Raw genomic sequence first — 22,892 nt, forward strand, 5'->3', positions numbered from 1 at the left:
AAGCACTGATTAAAAGACAAAAACTAAAATAAAATTGAAATAAAAATATATACTGTGCATAATAAGCCTATATAAATTAAAAGGACATAAAAATTTTAAATACAGCAGTTGAAAGATATTAGGCAAGTGATATCAAAAAGAAAGGTGGTTTAACAATTCTAATATAGTATGAAATAGAATTCAATTCAAGAAATACATTAAAAAGACATTTCATATGGACAGATAGACAAATTAAACCACAATGATGTAAAAGTCATGAAACTTTATGCATCTAAAAATACAGCTTTGAATATATAAAGTGAAAACTGGAAAACTACAAGTGATAAATTGGTAAATACCTAACATATCAAGGAGGTGTAAAATAAATCAGGATATAAATGATTTGAGCAAGACAATTAAACTGTGTATGTGGGAAAGAGAAAAGCTGTGTGCAGCAGAGAATATACATTATTTTCAAACTTACATGAAACATTTATAGAAATTTATTCAATCAGAAAAAAATCTTTTAAAATTATATACAAACCATGCTCCATGACCACAGTGAAATGAAGTTAGAAATTAACAACAGAAAGCACCAAATTTCTTTACATTTGTATATTAAAATGCACATTTGTAAATAACTCGAGAGGTAAAGAGGAAACAGAAATGGAAATGACAATCTACTGAATGCTAAACTAACTTATATCAAAACTTATTAAACATAGCCAAAATGGTATCCTTAATTTATCACAAAATTAAAGATACTAAAAATAAATGAGCTACTTTGAAAAAATTATAAGAAATAACATAAACATAAAAAAATTAGGAAAAACTTGATAAAGGTAAAAACAAGAATAAACTGTGATCAAGAGAAAAGCAAGTGAAGGCACAAATAAAATCAGTAAAGATTATTACCATAAATACAATTAATTTTTTTAAATTATAAGAAAACTGTAAAACTATATCAATATATTGGAAATTCTAAATGAAATACACATTCCTCAGGAAACAAAAAACATAAATTGCTAAAGTTTTCCTGAGAAAGTAAAAAAAAAAAAAAACTAAGTATATTAATTACCATGGAAGATTTGGAAATGTTAAAATTTCCACAAAAAGGCACTGGTTTTATGAGTGGTTATACAGCTTTGTGAATGAATTCTACTAAGTTGTTGGGTGGGAAATTCTGATATTTTACAAACTTTTTCAGAACATATTTTTATTTTATTTTTTTATTTTAAATTTTTTTTTTTCAACGTTTATTTATTTTTGGGACAGAGAGAGACAGAGCATGAACGGGGGAGGGGCAGAGAGAGAGGGAAACACAGGATCGGAAACAGGCTCCAGGCTCTGAGCCATCAACCCAGAGCCTGACGCGGGGCTCGAACTCACGGACCGCGAGATCATGACCTGGCTGAAGTCGGACGCTTAACCGACTGCGCCACCCAGGCGCCCCAGAACATATTTTTTAAAAAAGACCTTTAATTTAAAAGCATTGATGCCAAGCGACCAGGGAGATAACACTAGTAATAAATATAGTTCAGTTTCATTTATGAACATAGAAGCAACAATAATAAATAATATTAGCAGATCAATTCAGAAGTATATTAAGATTGCAAGGATGGCTCAACATTTCTATTATTGACTACACTGACAGATTAAAAGAGAATAGGCAATATTTGCAAAGAAAGCAGTCAATAAAATTCAGTACCCATTCATTTTTAAAGGGTAAAGAAGTTATTAAACTAAGTTTAAAAGGGAACTTGATGAAGCTATCTGCTTCATACAGGAAGCACAGGACTGTACAGGAAATGTCATATTTTTGTGGTGAAACATCAGGAACATTCTCACTCAAGTCAAAAATAAGATACACATACTCAGAGTCGCCTATACTGTTTATCCTTATACTGGAGTGCCCAGCCAATTCACTACAAGTCTGGTGTGAGGATGGAACAAAACCTACAATTTTAGTTATTTACAAACCCTATTATAATCTACCCAAAAGCCTAAAAGAATCAAATATCAAATTACCAGAATTTAGAATGTTTGCAAGGTGGGCAGATATGCTAGTTGCATACTTAAATAATTTGTCTTCCTCTTCACCAATGAAAAGTTGAAAATGTAAGAGGAAAAAATCCAGTTGACAATAGTAATAGCAATAAAATTCACAGTACTAATCAAATTAACCCATGAATAAACTCAACAGAAGATGTGTATGCCTTTTTTTCAGAATTCTGTAAAATATTATTAAATCATATAAAATTAATAAATAAATGGAGAGCTATACTTAATTTCTTAATATAAGAACTCAATATTATAAACAGGTGATTCTCCAAAATTTAGTCTTTAAATTCAAATTAATCTCATTCAAACTTCCACTGTTTTTTAAAAAATGAAACTGACAAGTTGATTCTAAACTGCATTTAGAAGATAAATTTATAAGTCTAATAAAGATTTTTTTTTAATGTTTATTTTTCAGAGAGAGTCAGAGGCTCGAGTAGGGGAGGAGCAGAGAGAGAGTTAATTCATTTAAACAGTTAAACACTGGGGTACCTGGGTGGCTCAGCCGGTTAAGCCTCTGACTTCAGCTCAGGTCGTGATTTCATGGTCCGTGAGACCTGAGTCAGGCTCCCTCTCTCTGTTCAAAGTCTGACACTTACCGGACAGAGCCACCCGAGTGTTCCAGGATGGTTTTTAAAAAGGACAAAGATGGGAATATTTTTCTTACCCATTTTGAAAACAGTTTTCAAATTATTTATAATTATGATAATTACTTTCATTATTATAAAAATATGTTTGTGGTGCAGGAATAGACATTGCAACAGAAGAATGTCCAGAAATAAAGCCATGTATACATGAGAACTTTGAGATGCCTCTTTTTCTCTTGCTAATGGTTTTCTAGTATTTCTTAGATTAAAAGATTATAGCATCAAAGAGTGGGTAGAGGGTTATTAGTACATTTCCAAAAGTAGTAAAGCTACACTAAATTATTCTTTCTTACTTTCAAACTGGTACTTACATTATTTAAAACTTTTCATGTGGGGCGCCTGGGTGGCTCAGCGGTTAAGCATCTGACTCTTTGTTTTGGCTCAGGTCGTGATCTCATGGCTTGTGGGTTCAACCCCAACATTGGGCTCTACACTGACAGTGCAGAGCCTGCTTGGGATTCTGTCTCCCTCCCTCTCTGTCTCTCTCTCTCTCTCAAAAATAAATAAATAAACATTAAAAAAATCTTTTCATGCTTTCTTCAGATATTGATTCTCATAGAAAAAACAACATAACTGCATTATACATTAAAGGAAGATATTATCATTACTTATGTCTCATTGAGAACTGAAGTAATATCTCCAAAATAAGATCATTTTATCACTTTAATTGTTTTTTATCTTAGGGACTGCAGTTATGGGTCCTCCTGGCCCCCCTGGCTTTCCTGGAGAAAGGGGCCAGAAAGGTGATGAAGGTCCACCTGGACTTTCTATTCCTGGATCTCCTGGACTTGATGGACAGCCTGGGGCTCCTGGACTTCCAGGGCCTCCTGGCCCTCCTGGCCCTCAAATCCCTCCTAGTAAGATATACTTTTCTCCTAAATTCTTTTGTTTTTCTTTTGTTTTCATTTGTAAGTGAATCCAGCTGAAGGTTGGCATTATTCTACTGCTGCCTCTACTTTTGATTTTTGGTGATTCTTTGATGTTTAAATTTTCTCTTCAAATCATCACCAGTATTATATCTTCCTTTTGCTTATAGGTCCTTGCATTACGGCGGAGAAGTAACTGAAAATATTTTTTTTTAGCCTATCAGGCTTTCTTTTTGTTTAGCCTTCTGAATATTTCACAACAAGTAGCTTGTTATCCTTTATCTTATCTCAGGTGATGAGATATGTGAAGCAGGCCCTCCAGGCCCTCCAGGATCTCCAGGTGATAGAGGACTCCAAGGAGAACAAGGAGTGAAAGGTTTGATCCCAATAGTCATTTCTTCGTTCTTTCAGATCATCAGCAAAATCCCCTGTATCCTCCACTCTACCTCAGCTACTCATTCCCAGGGTCTTACCCCAAGACCATCTCATTACCAATAGTGCACACCTCTGTAATCTTGATCTCATGAGTCCCATTTCCTGACCACTATCTCCTGGCTAGCTCACTACCTATAATAACCTGACTCCAATATCACTTCAGCCTCACTGATACCTCCCAACTTTGACTATCCCTCAACCTTTTCATGTCCTTTCTTCCCTCTTCACCTAGGTAAAATTACATGATCCATCATTGTAAACAATCCCATGCATAAACCTTGGCCTCCATTGCCCTCCTCTCACTTCATTGTACTAACTTGGAACAAAAACCTAGTTTTGGTAATTCCAAATTTCCACATCTTCCGAGCCTACACCTTCTCTTCTCTCTTCAAATTTTTAACACTTCCTCTTCCATTCTCATTTTAGTGTTCTGACCTTGCTTCCTCTTTCATTGACCAATTGAAGCAGTAAGAGAATTCTCACAGATTACTACTACCACATTTACCCACCACATTACTTGCATCTGTGCACGTATATTCTGCCTTCCTGCCTATTAATTACTGTTACTGCTCCTATCTAAAGCCAGTTCTTCTATTTGTACAATAGATTCCATTCCCTCTTGTTTTCGCAAGGATTTCATTCTAGAAATTCCTGCCTCTCCCACATCATCAGTTTTTCCCTTTTACTGGATCATTCTCAGCAGCACACAAATACACCTTTCTTTTCACTTATCTAAAAAATAACTTATCATAATCCTACTTCCCCTGCCAGATACTGCTCTATTCCTCTGCTCCCATTTGCAACAAAACTCCTTCAGATTTTCTATTCGCTATCTGTGGATACTTTTCTCTCATTTTCTTTTAAGCATACTTCAGTCAAGATTTTGCTCCCCTAATCCACTACTCCATAGATGCTGTTTTTGTCAAAGTCACCAGCAGTCTGTACCCTGTTAATCCAGATGTCAAATCTCAGTCTTTTTTCCCCACCATTTTTAAATACTCTCCTCACTTGGTTTTCAGTATATTACATGTCCTGAGTTTCTTCATTCTTCATACCTCCTTGGAATATTAATAATATATATTAGATGTAGAGACAGAGATAGAAAAAAAATATATATATATATCTTTCTGTAAATGTATCTATATAATCTCCCATATAACTACCATCTAAGTCAAAAGATAGGGGTGCCTGGGTGGCTCGGTCGATTAAGCGTCCAACTTCGGCTCAGGTCATGATCTCACGGTCCATGAGTTCAAGCCCCGCATCAGGCTCTGTGCTGACAGCTCAGAGCCTGGAGCCTGTTGCAGATTCTGTGTCTCCTTCTCTCTCTGACCCTCCCCCATTCATGCTCTGTCTCTTGCTGTCTCAAAAATAAATAAACATTAAAAATTTTTTTTTAAAAATCAAAATATAGAACTTTTCCAGGACTCTTGTGCCCCCTAGTCAACACTCCAAAAGGTAACCACTCTTTTATCCTATATCACACATCAGTTTGCCTAATCTTGAACTTTGTATAAATGGAATCATATAGCATGGGCTCTTTTGTGTCTGGTTCTTTTGCTCAATATTCTATCTGTAGGATATACCTATATTTTTGTTTGTAGCAATACTTTTTACTGCTCTTTGGTATTGATTGTATGAAAATATCTAAGTATTTATTCTACTGTAAATGGACATTTGGTCTAGGGCTATCAGGAATAAAGCTGCTATGACCATTCTTATACATATATTTTGTAGGACATAAGCATCCACTTCTGTTGTGTATATACCTGGGAATGGAATTGCTGGGTTTTAGGGTAGGTGCAGGGTTTTTTTCCCATAGATGTCACCAAACCATTTTTCCAGAGTGGTTTTAGTTTCTGGTTCCCTGATGACTTACTGATGCTAAGCCTCTTTTCTTATAGTTTGTATATTCTTTCTATAAAACGCCTGTCTTTTTCCTATTTTTAATTGGGTTGTTGAATGTATGTATCACAACTATCTTCCCCCATGTTGTGACTTGCTTTTTTACTCGTTTTTTTTTTTTTAGTAGAAGTTATTAAAAAAAAGAAATCCAATCATTAGTATCCTCTTTTTTGGTTAGTGTTGTTTATGTTCTGTTTTAGAAATCTTTGCTTATCCCAAGGACCTGATGATATTTGGTCTAGGGCTATCAGGAATAAAGCTGCTATGAACATTCTTATACATATATTTTGTAGGACATAAGCATCCACTTCTGTTGTGTGTTTTTTTCCTAGAAGCTTTATCATTTTGACTTTTACATTTTGATCTTCGATCTGTCTTCAAGTAATTTTTGTGTATAGTTTGAAGCTGGCATCAGAGTTTATTTTTCCCCATATAGATATCCAATTGATTCAGTACTGTAATACAAAAGGCCATCATTTCTCCACTCAAATGCATTAGCACTTGTGTTGTAAATTTTATGACACTATACGTATGAGTCTGTTTGTGACCTCTCTATTTGGTTCACTGTTCTATTTGTTTCTCTTTGCACCACTGCTAGCTTAAATTATTGTAGCTTTATGGTAAGTCTTGGTTTACTTTGCATTTCCATATGTATTTTAAATTTATCTACCCAACTTTTAATTTTGGAATGCCCTCAGTATTTTAGTCCTATTTCCTCTTCTGTATTTGAACTCAGTCTCATGATTTTAAATACCACCTATTTGCCAGTGGCTTTCAGATTTGTCTCCTGTCCAGATATAAGTCTTTTCCTCTAGATTAGTACATGCAACTGTTTATTCAACATTTTGAACCAGATATCTTGATCAAGTTAAAGTCCTCATCTCTGCTACCTCCTCCCCCATAATTTTAGCACTCACATCTTCCCTTTTTTAAATGCAGGCCACACTTTTTGCTTGGGCTAAAAACCTTGGAGTCATCTCTGATTCTCTTCTTTTTTGTATTCCATATACGTTCCATGAGAAAATCTAATTGGCTCTGCTTTCAGATATACCCAGAATCTAGCCAATTCTCATCATCTTCATTGCTATCACTCTAGGATGAGCTGTCATGTCTCCTAGATTATTGCAGCAGTAGCCACTTAAATGGTTGCCCTATTTTCATCACTGCACTTTGTTTCTATTTTTAATATAGCAGCCAGAGACAGACATCGTTTTAAAACTTGAGTCATACCATCTTGCTTTTCTGTTTAAATTTTTCTACTAGACTTTTATTTCACTCACAGTAAAAACCAGTCTTTATGGGGGCCTATGTGACATTTTATAATATCCACTCATTATAATCTGTAAATTGTCTGACCTGCTTCCCCTTCTTCGCTGTACTCCAGCATTCTGGTCTTCTGAGTATTTCTTTTATATGCCAAACATGGCTATTCTTTCTCCCTGGAGTACTCTGCATTCATTAGGCACATGCCAGATCCTTTAAGCTTTTTATTATATATCATCTTCTTGTTTGACCACCCAATTAAAATTGCAACCTGCCACCCATCCCTACCATGTCCAATCGCATTTACCCAGGTGTATTTTTTTCTATAAACATAACATGTTTTGATATATATGTATATGTGTTAATAATTTATTACCTTCATTGTTTATTATCCCTTTCTACTGGTAGAATGTGAGCACCATGAAGGCATGAATTTTTGTCTGGTTTTTTTTTTGTTTGTTTTGCCTGTTTTGTTCTGTTTTGTTTACCAGTATATCACAGACACCTAGAACAGTATTCAGCAAATAATAGGCACTTAGCAAATACTTACCAAATGAATTGATTCTAGATATAGGCTTCTCTAAACTACACTGTTGGGTAGGAATGTTGTCCCTTGGTACAAACTTCTTTAGAACCTATCAAAGAAGGTAGATGTATCCCTTTGAGTAAAATTTGTTTTTCATTATGCTTCTCTCTAGGTGACAAAGGTGATACCTGCTTCAACTGTATTGGAACTGGTATTTCAGGGCCTCCAGGTCAACCTGGTCTGCCAGGTCTTCCAGGTCCTCCAGGTAAACATTCTGCCTCAGGACAACCTTTTAAAAATATTACTTGGCTAGATTTTAGTGAGCTCATAGTTTTATAATGATGCCAGTTTCTCAATTGATAGCAACTCACTCATATCCACAAATAATTGAATATGAAATGCCTCTATCTGCTATGAAGTAGATTATTCTCTTGTTTCTAATATCTGAAGCCACCAATATCTTTTATTAAAGCATTTTGACAATATTATTCCAAGAAAAATATCTTCCCTGTTTTCCATATGGTGAGGAAAATAGCTCATACAGAGTCAGACTTCTCTCCTCCAAAAAGCTGGGGAAAAAGTTCATAATGCCTGGCCCCTGAGTATAGTTTCCAGTGGCATAGCTTCTAGTCTTCATGGATGGATCACATGTTGTCATTAAGGGATGGGGCTTCTGCGGTAGTTTGGCAACCAACTGCCAATATTCCTCTTTCTATATATAACTCTTCCTTCCCTGTTTCCAATCAAAATTATATTTGATATCCATCAGACCAACAACTCTCACTCAACTGTCTCTTGGGATATCCCAATACTATACTTTCTTGAAATTACACTTTATGTTTGTGTAAGGGCTGAGAGTAGATGCCAGATCTCTTACCTTTCTGTCTAGTATGTCTGCCAAAGAAACCAATTTATTTAGCACTTGGAAATAGATTTTGAGCAGGTCTTATAGCTGCCACTGGAAGTTAATAATCTAGGCTTGTACCTCTTGTCTAGTGTTTTTCAAACTTGGGAGGACATCAGAATCACCTGGAGGGCTTGTTAAAACCAGATTGCTGGGTCCCACACCCAAAGTTTCTGATTCAGTGGATCTGGGGTGGTGGCCCAAGAATTAGCACTTCTAAACAGTACCTAAGGGATCCTGATACAGCTGATCTAGGGACCCATTTTGGGAACACTGCTTTAGTAGTATTTCCTCTAGTCTTTGAGCACCAAATGTTTCTCTTAATCCAAATTTTATGAAGTGATGAACCAAATGAAGGACTCAAAAGGAACTGGGGAAATGGTTTAGATCAGAACAAAGAAAGATATGCAGACTGTGTCCTTATCTCTTTCTCCCCTTAGCAATAAGATGGTTACAGGATGGTTACTCCTGTAACCAATTAGCAATTGGTAGCTGTGAGCTCTGAGAAGCTTTGTAGTTGGAAATACCTAAGGGTACAATATCGTATGTAACATGAAAAATTAGATTCACGTAAAAGAAAGGATGATTTGCTCATTTTTTAATATTTATTTATTTTTGAGAGAGAAAGAGAGAGAGCGTGCATACAAATGGGGGAGGGGCAGAGAGAGAGGGAGACAGAGAATCCGAAGCAGGCTTCACCCTGTCAGCGCAAAGCCAGATATGGGGCTCAAACCCACAAACCATGAGATATGACCTGAGCCGAAGTCAGAAGCTCAACTGACTGAGCCACCCAGGTGCCCCTGATTTGCCCATTTTAAGAGGATAGCATAGGAAAATTAAACTGTGACTTGTTAAATGCAATTGAATGGGGTTCTTATTTTAAAATTTGATTTGCTGATTTTTATATGAGCTTTGTCAGGGGCTCAGGGTCAAATTTCACATTATTATGTGTGTGTGTGTGTGTGTGTGTGTGTGTTTGTGTGTGTATATTAGGATCTCTTGGTTTCCCTGGACAGAAGGGAGAAAAAGGACATGCTGGTCCAACCGGTCCCAAAGGATTAACAGTAAGTTTTGAGTATATCATGGCACAACAACAAAAAAAGTGGAAGAAATCCAGTTACACTTTGTTTTTCACTTTTGGATATATATAATAAAAGACATTTAGTGTTTCTATTAATTTGTGTTGTTTTTTATTCCTTGAGTCTCCCTGACTCACATGCCTCACTTTGTTCATAGCTTTGTATACACTAAATGTTACTGGGTGGGTTGGTGTGATGAACTGGAGACAGAAAAGTGTTAGAAAAAAAGAAACTGATTTTTTTCTCTTCTTCTTTTCTCCTTCTTTCTTTTTTCTTCCCTTAGGGCATACCGGGAGCTCCAGGTCCTCCAGGCTTTCCTGGATCTAAAGGTGAACCTGGTGACATCCTCACTTTTCCAGGAATGAAGGGTGACAAAGGAGAGTTGGGTTCCCCTGGAGCCCCCGGGCTTCCTGGTTTACCCGGTACCCCTGGACAGGATGGACTACCAGGGCTTCCTGGCCCCAAAGGAGAACCTGTGAGTTGGTTTGATAGTCTTGGTTCTGTGATGCCAAAATGTTATTTAGGGTTGTTTCCTAGGATGGTCCTGGTGCTAAGATGAACACCCAGTTAGTGCTTAAAAGAGTGTGACTATATATAGTAATGGTACATTGTTATTGACTATGTAGTGTTTCTTTACCACTCTTTTCTCTCAATTGTTTTATAAATTCCTTCTTCTTAATCCATTACTATATTGAGTAATATTGGCTACGAATAGGTGGGCAGGAGGTTAGGATGCCTATGGGTCAATGGGAGGTTCCCCTTCTCTTATACTACAAATCTTTGTCTAGGTTTATTTGGATCTGAAAACAGAAGTCGAATTTGGTTTTATATATAGTAAGCTTAGAGATTACTGTGAGTAGATGGCCATGTGTTAGCTACACTATAAACTTCTTGACTTATTACTAGACTGTAAGCTTTATGAAGGCAAAGATTTTTGTCTATTTTTGTTCTTTGCTGTATCACCAGCCCCTGATACATAGTATGGGTTAAAAAATATATATTTGTTGAAGGAATTAATGACTAAGTGGAATGATCATACATACCATCCCATAATAACACACACTAGTACAGCTTTTAAGAACTATTTATGGCTGTATCATTTCTCCAGTTGTATTCAGTAATACCAACATACCAACCTATATCTGTATGTTTCTTTATTAAATTTTTCCCTTTTCAGGGTGGAATTGCTTTTAAGGGTGAAAGAGGCCCCCCTGGGAATCCAGGCTTGCCAGGTCTCCCAGGGAATAGGGGGCCTATGGGCCCTGTGGGTTTTGGCCCTCCAGGCCCAGTAGGTGAAAAAGGCATACAAGGTGTGGCAGGAAATCCAGGCCAGCCAGGAATACCAGGTGAGTTTACTATCGTTGTTTCATTTTTAATTTGGTGCTTAAAAGCAGAAATGTATTGGGGTGCCTGGGTGGCTCAGTCAATTAAGCATCCAACTTTAGCTCAGGTCCTCCTCTCTCTGTTTGTGGGTTTGAGCTCTGTGTCAGCCTCTGTGCTGACAGCTAAGAGCCCGGAGCCTGCTTCAGATTCTGTGTATCCCTCTCTGTCTCTGCCCCTCCCCTGCTCATGCTCTGTCTCTCTCTCTGTCACTCAAAATAAATAAACATTTAAGAAATTTTTTAAAGCAGAAATGTATTATCTTTTGGCCACTCTTGGCTTCCTTTCATGAGAGATGTATTTCCCTGGCCATTTATATTTGGGTTTTTCAGAGCTCCTTAGCAAGGAAGCACATTGTGTGTGTGTTTTCTAAAGAGGAGGAGGTTTCCTCTTTAAATTTCCTATGACAGTCTTCATTGTTATTGTTGTTGTTTGTTGTTTTTAAATACATGGTACATAAAGTTTAACAAATAATTATAATGGAATTACATGTGTACCTACCACACATGTCAAAAAACAGAACATTGTCATCATCCTAGAAATGTCCATCCTTCTCTCTCTGTCCTTTCCTGATCATAATCCCCTTGCATTTCTCCTAAGGTAACCAGCATCCTGACTTTTGCAGTTTTCTTCCATTTGCCCCCTAGTTTTATCACCTAGATATGGATCCCTAAACAAAGTACTTTAATTATGCTTCTTTTTGAACTTCTTAATAATGGAATCCTAGGGTAAGTATTCTTTATATTAACTTTGTGTATAGCTGTAATACATTCATTTTCATTGCTGTATAGTATCCCATTGTGTGTGTGTGTGTGTGTGTGTGTGTGTGTGTGTGTGTGTGACAGTTGATTTATCCATTCTGTTGTTGATGAACATTTGGATTATTTATACTTCTGGCCTACAATGAATAATGCTTCTGTGTACATCCTTGTGTGTGTGTGTGTGTTTGTATACATACATATATGTATATTCATTCTGGTAAACATGTGCATGTACTTCTCTGAGGCTAGAGTCAGTAAACTACAGCACATGGTTCAAATCTGGCCCATTGCTTGTCATTAATGAGACTTTTATTTGAGCACATCTGCACGCATTCACTATTATCTGTGGTTGCTTTTGTATTACTACCATAGACTCAACATTTTGCAGAGTTAAGTAGTTGCTACTGAGATCGTATGGCCCACTAGCTGGCCCTTACCAGAAAAATTTTGCCAATCCCTGGGTTAGGGTATATCTTTAAGATGAGCATTCTCAAGGCATAGAATAAATCCATCTTCAGCTCTACTAGATAATTCTAAACTATGTCCAAAGCAATTGTACCAATTTCACCAGCAGTATTGGAGATTTCTTACTCTTCTACATTCTCATAAATATGTTCTATTGTCAGACTTTTTGCATTTTTTCAGTCTGCTGAGTTTGATATATCTCGTGACAGTTTCATTTTACATTTCTCTGTTTATATTAAAGTTTAGCACCTTTTCATATGCTTATTGACTGTTTCAATATCCATTTGTGAAATTCCTATTCAAGTATTTTTTTTTTTTTTTACCAGTTTTTTCTACTGGATTGTTTCTCTTTCTTACTGATTTAGCTTTTTTTTTTTTTGATGTTTTTTTTTTTTTTTTTAATTTTGAGAGACAAAGAGCACGAGCTGGAGTGGGGCGGTAGAGAGGTAGACACAGAATCTGTAGCAGGCTCCAGGCTGTGAGCTGTCAGCACAGAGCCCGACATGGGGCTCAAACTCACAAGCCGTGAGATCAGGACCTGAACCAAATGTGGACACTTAACCAATTGAGCCACCCAGGTGCCCCTAGGGTTTTTCAAATATATGTATTCTATGTATTAGTTGTTTGTTATCTGTTCTGCAAAATTTTTGCTCTCTGTGTCTTGCCATTTTCACTCTCTGTATGGTGTCCTATATCAACAGAAGTCAATTTGAATGTAGTCAGATGTATCAATTTTTTCTCTCATGGTTAGTGCTTTTTATGTCATGTTGTAGAAATCCATCGTTGTCCTGAGACTATTTCAAGTCATTATTTTAATTAATGAGAAGTAGGTGTATTTGGACTTTGCACACATAAAACTTTAATGTACCATTAATTAGTCAAAAAGCATATTTCTTGTTTACTGCAGTTCAAATTTGTTAGGCTCTTTCAACCTACATTTAAAAATATTTTTATAGATGCTGTCTTCAATCCTGGAAACTCTTAAAGCTGTCATCTACTTTTTCTTTTAGAAATTTTATACTTGTGTTTGGTATATTCCTTGAATATATGATATGTGGTTATTTTTCTTGTGGGTTTTTGTTACCGTGCATTTTAAAAAGATTATAGATACTTCTCTTTTTTTTGTTTTTAATGAAAGGAGACCTTTAGTCAAGTGAACACTTCTCATTCATATTGATTCCCTCTTGTTCTTAGGTCCTAAAGGTGATCCAGGTCAGACCATAACCCAACCCGGGAAGCCTGGTCTGCCTGGTAACCCAGGAAGAGATGGTGAAGTAGGTCTTCCAGGTATGTGAGGAATTTATTTGGTCATGTCTTTAACACTTACTGGCTTTTCTCTGAAAGTATCCCTTGCAAAAAACTGCTATTTCTCCATAGGTGACCCTGGACTTCCCGGCCAGCCAGGCTTGCCAGGAATACCCGGTAGCAAAGGAGAACCAGGTATCCCTGGAATTGGGCTTCCTGGACCACCTGGTCCCAAAGGTATGTAGGACTGGGCAGCAGGCAGGCTATTTTAACTGGTCAGTATTACATTATTCTTTGATATAATTTCCTCAACAAGTAAAATATATTAATTGTACCTCTTTTCTATGTACCATAAGTAATGTAAATGAAAAGTCACAGCAGGTATGCACTATAATTTTATTGTCTTTATCTAAAACAGTATAGACAAGAAAATATCTAAATCATATATATACAAAAATTATATATAAGCTTTAAAAATTACAGAATTATTGTCTTTTGTGTTCACCATTGTATTTTCAGGGCTAGAAAAGTTCCTGGCACATAGTAAGCACTCAGTAGATAATTGGTTGAATGAATGGGCTGTATTAAGCGGAAAACATATTTATTACACATATGTATCCAAGTAATGTTTTATCCTAATCATGTTTTCTTGATTTACTGAAATTTTTTAGGGCTGTTGTTTCAGTTCTGCTTTATTCCTCACAGAATTTATTCTCATGAATGACAAGCATGCACATTGGTCTGAGAACGGTCTTTAAACATGTCCTTACTCATTTATTCTAAGTGACTTTGAAAGAGATTTGGCTTTATGTGTATATATGTGTGTAATATTTGTAATTGTTTTTAGCTCATTTCCAGAATTATATGGTAGGCCTTTTAGCATACTATATCCAAATATAAGCAGAGTAAAAGTTTGTCTGAATTTTTGTGTGGTAGTCATTCTTTACGTTTAGTTCTATCTCATTAGTAATACCTGTCATTTTACTTTAGAAGAATGTATCTTCCACACAAATTAGCTCTGTATGAAAATGGTAGGAACATAAGGTGATTGAGAAGGAATATCAGATATTTGTAAGGCTTGATTCTGAGTAGCCATCTAGAATGTCATTGTAGTTTTAACATCTCACTGTAGTCACTAAGCATGATTAGACAGGGTAAAAGCATGGGTTTGGGAGTTTGGATATCTTTCTTAAAGTGTCTTCTCTTTGGAGATTAAAAAATTAAAAAATGACTCATCATTTCACAGGTTTTCCTGGAATTCCAGGACCTCCAGGAGCACCTGGGACACCTGGAAGAATTGGTCTAGAAGGCCCTTCTGGGCCACCAGGCTTTCCAGGACCAAAGGTCTGGGACATTTAATTTATTCTTTCCCCTTTTCCTATTTCTCCTGTTAGCCTTAGCTCTCTATTTGGATATAGACATTATTATCCCAAGTCTTCACTATATAAGTAAAGTTAGCTGATTATATTTTAATTTAAAAATATTTAACCCAAAACATTCTTTAATAGTCCAGGAGGTAATATTTAAAGCAAACAAAAAGTTTCTGTTTTAGAGTGACAGGTTATTTGATGAGATGAGATTAGATGAGAGAATACAATCATCAGCTCCCTCTGTACTTCTCTATAGTATGACCATACCATTTCATCTCTATCCATGCCTATGTGATGATTGGTTGAATATCATGTCAGGAACTTCCCATACTGTTTCCCAGTCCCAATTCCATCCCACAGACATAATGCAAGCCACTGCTATTAGCGTAGTAATATAATAATAATAATAATAATAATAATAACAACAACTGTTTGAGTTATTTTCCATTCTTTTTATTATTATTTATCAGCTAATCTAAAATTTTCCTTAGTCAGCCTTCAGCAAACTACTATGGTATATAATTACCCTGACTGTTCCTGAATTTTCTTTTATTTAATTAATTTAAACTTTTTGTATTTTCATCATTACTATTTTTTCCATGGGAAGAACAATTGACCATAACCCCAGCTCTAATGAGAAACCTCTTCTCTATTGTTTAATTGTTCTTATTTTATTACGTACCTCTCAAATGAACACAAAAGTAAAAAGAGTGATACAATGAACATTCATATATCTACTTTTCATTTTCCAAATTATCAGGATTTTATCATATTTACTTCATCTATTCTTTTTTTTTTTTGGCAAAGTATTTTAACTCACATCTCAAAATCGTGTTGTTTCACCTATAAATACTTCAGTATTCATCTCTAAGTAAATGGACATTTCAAAAAAAAACCACAATGTCATCATCATACTTAGTCAAATTTAAAATAATTATCTAATAGTCTGTAATCCCATTTCTTCACTTGAGTTCTTTAATCTCATTCTCTCTTTATCTTTCTTGTCCTGAAACCAAATCATTTTATTTCTCATCCTTCTAGATGGTCTCTCCAATACACCAATTATTTTTCATTTAATTGTCCTACTCCCTCCCCCCCCATAGGGAAAAATGGTATTACCTTGTATTTTCTGCTTTAAATTCTCCATGGTAAACAATAAACACCAAGAAAATCATGGGAGTTTTTGTTGTGTTTTCTCATGTGTGTGCTTAAGGGAGAACCAGGACTTGGGCTACCTGGGCCACCTGGGCCCCCAGGACTCCCAGGTTTCAAAGGAACACTTGGTCCAAAAGGGGATCGTGGTTTCCCAGGACCTCCAGGTCCTCCAGGGCGTGCTGGCTTGGATGGGCTTCCTGGACCAAAAGGTATAGAAGTTATTATTGCTTCTCAATTTGCGTTTAACTTTTATAGAAATTGAAACTTTTGGGAAAGTTTATGGGTGATAAATCCAATTAGCTGAAAGCCTATGCTACCACTCTGTCACTGCTCTTTTTCATCTACCATTGGTATTTTGGCGTTTTATTTCATTGAATAGGTGATACAATCATATATGTATAAAAGTGGCACTGAGAAGTCTTCCTTTTACCCCATCTCCATCCACTCTGTTTTACCCATCCCATATGTAGCCATTTTGAGTTATTTATCCTTCTAGTGTTCCTTCATACAAATACAAGCCAGTAAGAATATATATTTTTCTACCTTTCTCAAAAGGTAGACCTTTTGACTTTTTGCACGTTACTTATTTTACTTAATTTTATATCCTAGAGATCGCCTCATGTCATTGCATCGAGATCTTGATTTTTAAGAAATAACCATCTAGTATTGAATTGCTTGGATATACCACAATTTATTCTACCAGTTGCTAGTCACTAGTTTGGGTTTTTGGCAATCTTTTCTTATTAGAAATAATATCACAGTGAATTGTCTTGCATACATGTTATTTTATTATATGTGTACAGGTGTAATAGTAGAAGAGACTAATGAAAATAGATTTTCTGAATTAAAGGCTAAATGCATCTCTAGATATTGTCAGATTCTTCTCCATGTGCACCGTATCAGCAGTATATGAGTGTAGTTGTTTCTCCACAGCCTTGGTAAGTGAGTGTATTGACAAACTCTTTAATTTTTGCAAATTTGATAGAAGTAGTTATCAGTATAGTTTTCTAAACGTTTTATTGTGAAAATTTTCAAACACACAGGAAATTAAAACAACGGTTCAGTGAAAACTCCTATATCCACCATCAAGATTCTACAATTAACATTTTATCTCTGCCAACATTTTATGTTTTTAAAATTTCATATAAACAGCAAAGTAGGAAAAAATTTTTAGTGACTACTATATATGCAGTATTGATATTCTATCATCAACATTTTACTATACATGATTTGTCACATATTAATCCATCCCTTTATCCATTAACTTATTTTTTGATGCATTTCAAAGTAAATTTTACAATTTAGGGAGTGCGCTTCTCCCTAAATAGTTTAGCATGTGTATTATAATTATAATTCTATGGTTGCTAATCTTTTTGACATACAATTCACATTAAATGAGATGCACATATCTTAAGGAGATATTTGCTGGATTTTGACAAATGCATATACCTGAGTAACCAAACCCTTATCAAAATATAATCCCAGAAATTTCCCTTTTGCCCCTTTCCTCACTCCCTACACCAGTATCCACAGTGACAACTATACTGTAATGGTTTTTCTTCATTGTAAATTAATTCTACCTGTTGTAGAACTCCGTATGGAATAGCACAGTGGGTATCTTCTTTGTAAGGCTTCTTTCACTCTGAATATTGTTTTTGAGATCTATTTATGTTGTGTTTGGTGAGAGTTTTTATTTTTATTTTTTTATTATGAAGCATTTAATTGTACAAATATACCAAAGTTTGTTTATCCATTCTGTGTTGATGGACACCTGGACTGTGTCAAGTTTTTGACTATTATGAGTGGATCTGTTAAGAACGTTCTTTTATAAGTCTTTTTTGTGGATTTGTGCTTTAATTTTTCTTTGGGAGAATACCTAAGAGTAGAATTGTTGGGTCATAAGGTAGGTATATGTTAGTTGTATGAGAAGCTACTAGACCTTTTTCCAAAACAATTGTACCATTTTAAACTCACATCAATATGGTATGAAAGTTTTAATTTTTCCACATTCTATCCAACATTTAGTGTTATCAGTCTTTTCAATTTTGAGTTTTGGTAGGTGTGTTGGTAACATATTTTGGTTTTAGTTTGCATCTCCCTGATGTCTAATGAGGTTGAGCTCTTTTACATGTACTGGTGGATTATTTACACATTCAGGTATTTTCCCCATTTTAAAATATGGGTTGTTTCTATTTATATGTTAAATTGGAAGTGATCTTTATATATTCTGCATACTGTTCCTTTGTTCAATATATGTTTATGAGTATTTTATCCTGATCTGGTTTGCCTATCCATTTTTATAAGTGTATTTTAATGAATAAAAGTTTTAGTTTTATTGATGTTTCATTTATCTATTTTTATATAATTATTATTTTCTGTGTTTTGTCTAAGAAACCTTTCCTTTCCCAAAGTTTCAAAGATATTCTGTTTTATTTTATAAATTTTATAATTTTAGCTTTTATGTTTAAGACTATCATTCATTCCAGATAATTTTATTCAACATCATTTGTTCAAAATATCTCCCTTCCCGTTGGATTACTTTGATATCTGTGTCAAAAATCAGATGGCTATATATGTGTAGGTCTGTTTTGTGCTGTTAATTCTACTTATCTATTTTACTATCCTTAAGTCATTACCAACTGTTTCGATTACAGTAGCTTTATAATAGACTTGATGTCAGGTAATGTAATCCTCCAATTTGTTCTTTTTAAAAAATTTCTTTGAATATACTAGATCCTTTGCCTTTACTCTCAGGGTAGTTTAAATTTGTATGTCCATTATTATGAATAAAATTGAACATCTTTTCATATGCTTAAGGGTCATACATACTTTTCCTGTGAACTGCTCATGTACTTTGCTTATTTCTCCATTGATTTCCTCTACCCACTTGATTCTGATTCCCCTAATTATATACAGAAATAGAATTAGCCTACATGGTTTGGCAATTGCTTTTTCCTTACTGGTTTGCAAGGAATGGGGCTCTCCTGGTCAATATTTTGGCCTCCAGAGAATAATCTGGGCAACTCTATACTCCCGAAACATGTTGGATTACTTACCATTAAAGCAATATGACAGCACAGCCCAATTTATCCAGCCTATATTCTACCAACAAAAGCCCCAAACTAGCCCAATACTAATTCTTCTCAGATAAAGCTCTTTTAAAAATACCTATCTGTGTTCAAGTAAACAGTTCTGGCCACCTGTAAACTGTAACACTCAAAGTTACACATAGTGTTCCCCACCAATTATCTACCCTAGCTGAGACATGTGACTCCAAAAATTGCAGATAGAGACATTCCAAATGATAAGCTATGTGGCAGTCTCCATATGGGATTTACTCACTCATGATACTTTTGTTTATTAAAATATCCTTGAGACGGGTTAGGAAGAAATGGGTTGAAGACTATTTTAAGCATCAGTGTCTTAACAGGCATTTATTTTCCTAATCTTTGAAAGTAAATATAGGATCCCCATATCCTAATAAGAATCATTCTGAAATATTAAAACTCCAGTACAGTTCCTATGTTGCTAGAAGAAAAAGAAGTTGGGATTTTCTGCCATATAATTCTTTCATTCCTCAAACATTATGTTCTTATTCTGTGCCAGATACTATTTGAGTCACTAGAAACACAAAAGCATATAGTCTCCTCTGTGACTACTATAAGAAAATCTACATGGTATCACTGTGATAGTGCTTATTTTATCTGGAACCTTTATGAATATGTATTGCTAATGTTTTGGGTCAGTAAACCACTGTCAGAACTCAATAAGCAAATCATAATAAAAGTTCACCTATCAGACACACTTATACCAGTAGTTGGGTATTAGAACCTAGTAATCTCTTTTAATAGGAGATTTGCACTTTCAAAGCAAAATGGTAACCAATAATAAATTAATTAGGCTAATACCCATCAGGAAAGAACTATATGACGATGAAAATGTGCTTAAGACTCAACATTAGAAAAAGAAAGACTCAGCATTAGAATCATCTTAAAAAGGTAAAAAAAAGATGACTGGAAACATTCAGTTTGCTTCATATGTTACTTTTGTTCAGGGCTTCATCCAAGATGCCTTGGGAGGCTTCATAAGGGAGGTGACACTTGAGCTGTATCCTTAGGAAAGGATGTTCCAGGTAGCAAGAATAACATCCAAAAGTATTGTAACAAATAGAACGGTATAGAAATGGAAATATTGAAATAAATAAAAATAAAATGTAATTTGCAAAAAATATATATCATATCTAGAAATTGATAAAATAAAGTATGCCTAATGTATTTGTGAAAGAAATTAAAACTATTATTAACAAACTTGAAAAAAGGTAAAATTAACTGGTTGATAAATCACGGGAAGGCTCAGTGATGTCAACTCTTTCCAAATTTGTCTAAATATAATGCATTTTCAATGAGAATTCAAATAGGACTTTTTTGGAAGCATTTGACATAACTGATTCTGAAACTTAACATTTACCAAACATTTACTAAAATATATTACAATATAATTGTAATTATACCATTGTGAACCAGTGCTGGAACAGACCAGTAGACCAATATGATAGAAAGAGTTAAGAAACATGTATATACGGAACACATACATACACACATACTTATGTATATATAGCAACTTGATATATCACAGAAATGTCCTCAGTCAGTAGGGAAAGAATAGATTCTTTAAAGTTGGTATTGAGCAAGTGGTCTCAACTAAATAAATTTCTGATACACAGTATGTTAAAAAAAAGAATGAAATAATAATTATGAAAAGTACAATTTTCAAAGGATGAGAAATGTGGAAGACAGAAAAAGATAGATTTCTGTGGCACCTTAAGATCATACAATTTTGGCAGCTCTTTTTAATAAAGAGAATACAAAATTACAAATAGAAAATTGGGATACTGTAATGCCCAACATCAGGTGGTCTTCAGTCCAGCTAGGCTTGTCATACTCATTCAACTACCATAGACCATACTTTGCATCAGCTTCATGTAGAAGAATACAAGGATAGGATGTACAGTGTTCTAAGCAGAGCAGTGTTAGGAGTTTCCCTTGAGCATAACTCCTCAACATTAACATTTATAAAACATTCCACCCCACAAGAACAGGAAACACATTCTTTTAAAGTGCACATGGTGGGCACCAGGGTGGCTCAGTTGGTTAAATGTCTTACTCTGGTTGTGGCTCAGGTCATGATCTCAATGGTTCGTGGGTTTGAGGCCCATGTCAGGCTTCATGCTGACAGTGCAGAGCCTGCTTAGGATTATCTCTCTCCTCTCTCTGCCCCTCTTCTGCTCGCATGCTCTTTCTCTTTCTCTCTCTCTCTCTCTCTCTCAAATTAAATAGATAAATTAAAAGAAATAAAGTGCACCTGGAAAATTCATCATGATCAATGATAATCTAGGCCTTAAAACAAACTTTGGAAAATTCAAAATAGTGAAATCATGTAGTATAGTCTTTTACCATACTGTGTTTAACAAGAAATCAGTAATAGAAAGCTATCTGGGAAAATCTTGACATATTTGGAAAATAACCAAAACTCTTTTAAATACCTCATAAATCAAAAGGGAAATCACTGTGAAAACTAGAAAGTATTTTAATTTAATAAAAATGAAAATAAAACATATCAAATTCAGAGGATTCAGGTAAAGAAGTAATTAAAAGAAAATTTATGTGTGAAAAACTTTTATTAGATAAAAAGAACAACTTTTCACCTTAAGAAATTAGACAAGGAAAGTAAAATAAAAAGACAATCAGAAGATAGAGCAAAATAACAGTAAGAGCAGATATCAGTGAAATTGAACACTGAAAAACAATAGAAAAATTCTGTGATACCAAATGACTTTCTTTGAAAAGATTAATAAAATGGATATACCTCTAGCCAGGCCAGCCAAGAAAAGAAAAAAGAAGAGACACGTGTTACCAGTATTAGTAATGAAAGAAGGGGCATCATTGTAGACCCTACAGACATTAAAAGAATAACAGGGGCATATGACAGACAACTGTATGCTCATAAATTTGACAGCTTAGATGAGAAGGTTTAGTTTCTTAAAAGATACAAACTACTGAAGCTCACTGAAGAAGAAATGGATAATACAATATTTATTAAAGAAATTTAGTTTGTAATTAAAATCCTACCAACAAACTACAGATCCAGATGGCATCGTTGGTAAATTCAAACAAACATTTAAAGAAACAGTAACACTAGTTCCACACAATCTCTCTCCAAAAATAGAAGTGGATAGATTGTTTCCCAACAATTGTATGAGGCCAGCATTACCCTGAAATCAAAAACCATCAAAGACATCATAAGAAAAGAAAGTTGTAGACCAATATCCCTCTGGAACATATATATATAAAGTCTCAGGAAAATATTAGCAGATCTAATCCAACAATATATAAAAAAGATTATATTCTACAACCAAGTAAGATTTATCCTCAGAATACAAGGCTGATTAGAAAATCAGTGTAATTTGGGGTGCCTGGGTGCTCATTCAGTGAAGCGTCTGACTTAGCTCAGGTCATGATCTCACAGTTCATGAGCTCGAGCCCCACGTCGGGCTCTGTGCTGATAGCTCAGAGCCTGGAGTCTGCTTTGGATCTGTGTCTCCCTCTCTCTCTGCCCCTCCTCTGCTTGCACTCTGTCTCTCACTAAAAAATAAGTAAACATTGAAAAATTTAAAAAATCAGTGTAATTTGCTTCATCAACAGTCTAAAGAAAAAACACAATATTATCATCTTAATAGATGCTGAAAATTATTTGGCAGAATTCAACATTCATTCTGCAAAGGTTGCTCTCACAAAATTAGGAATAAAAGAGAGCTTCCTTAGTATGATAAAGAACATTTACAAGAAACTTGATCC

General features: G+C 35.0%; 1 protein-coding gene across 6 annotated transcripts in view; it reads left to right on the forward strand.

Annotated features, from left to right (window-relative positions):
* The window catches only part of COL4A5 (collagen type IV alpha 5 chain), a 247,300-nt gene that overhangs the window by 145,905 nt on the left and 78,503 nt on the right, over positions 1-22,892 (forward strand). For all 6 annotated transcript variants that reach the window (XM_045472952.1, XM_045472951.1, XM_045472946.1 and 3 more), the window contains exons 20-29: positions 3,368-3,541; positions 3,843-3,926; positions 7,852-7,944; positions 9,577-9,647; positions 9,946-10,137; positions 10,840-11,008; positions 13,463-13,555; positions 13,646-13,750; positions 14,760-14,857; positions 16,097-16,247. In XM_045472952.1, coding sequence (XP_045328908.1) covers positions 3,368-3,541; positions 3,843-3,926; positions 7,852-7,944; positions 9,577-9,647; positions 9,946-10,137; positions 10,840-11,008; positions 13,463-13,555; positions 13,646-13,750; positions 14,760-14,857; positions 16,097-16,247 — 1,230 coding nt within the window. The remainder of the gene's footprint in view (positions 1-3,367; positions 3,542-3,842; positions 3,927-7,851; positions 7,945-9,576; positions 9,648-9,945; positions 10,138-10,839; positions 11,009-13,462; positions 13,556-13,645; positions 13,751-14,759; positions 14,858-16,096; positions 16,248-22,892) is intronic.

The sequence above is a fragment of the Leopardus geoffroyi genome, chromosome X (genome assembly GCF_018350155.1).
Source record: "Leopardus geoffroyi isolate Oge1 chromosome X, O.geoffroyi_Oge1_pat1.0, whole genome shotgun sequence".
NCBI classification, from domain to species: Eukaryota; Metazoa; Chordata; class Mammalia; order Carnivora; family Felidae; genus Leopardus; species Leopardus geoffroyi.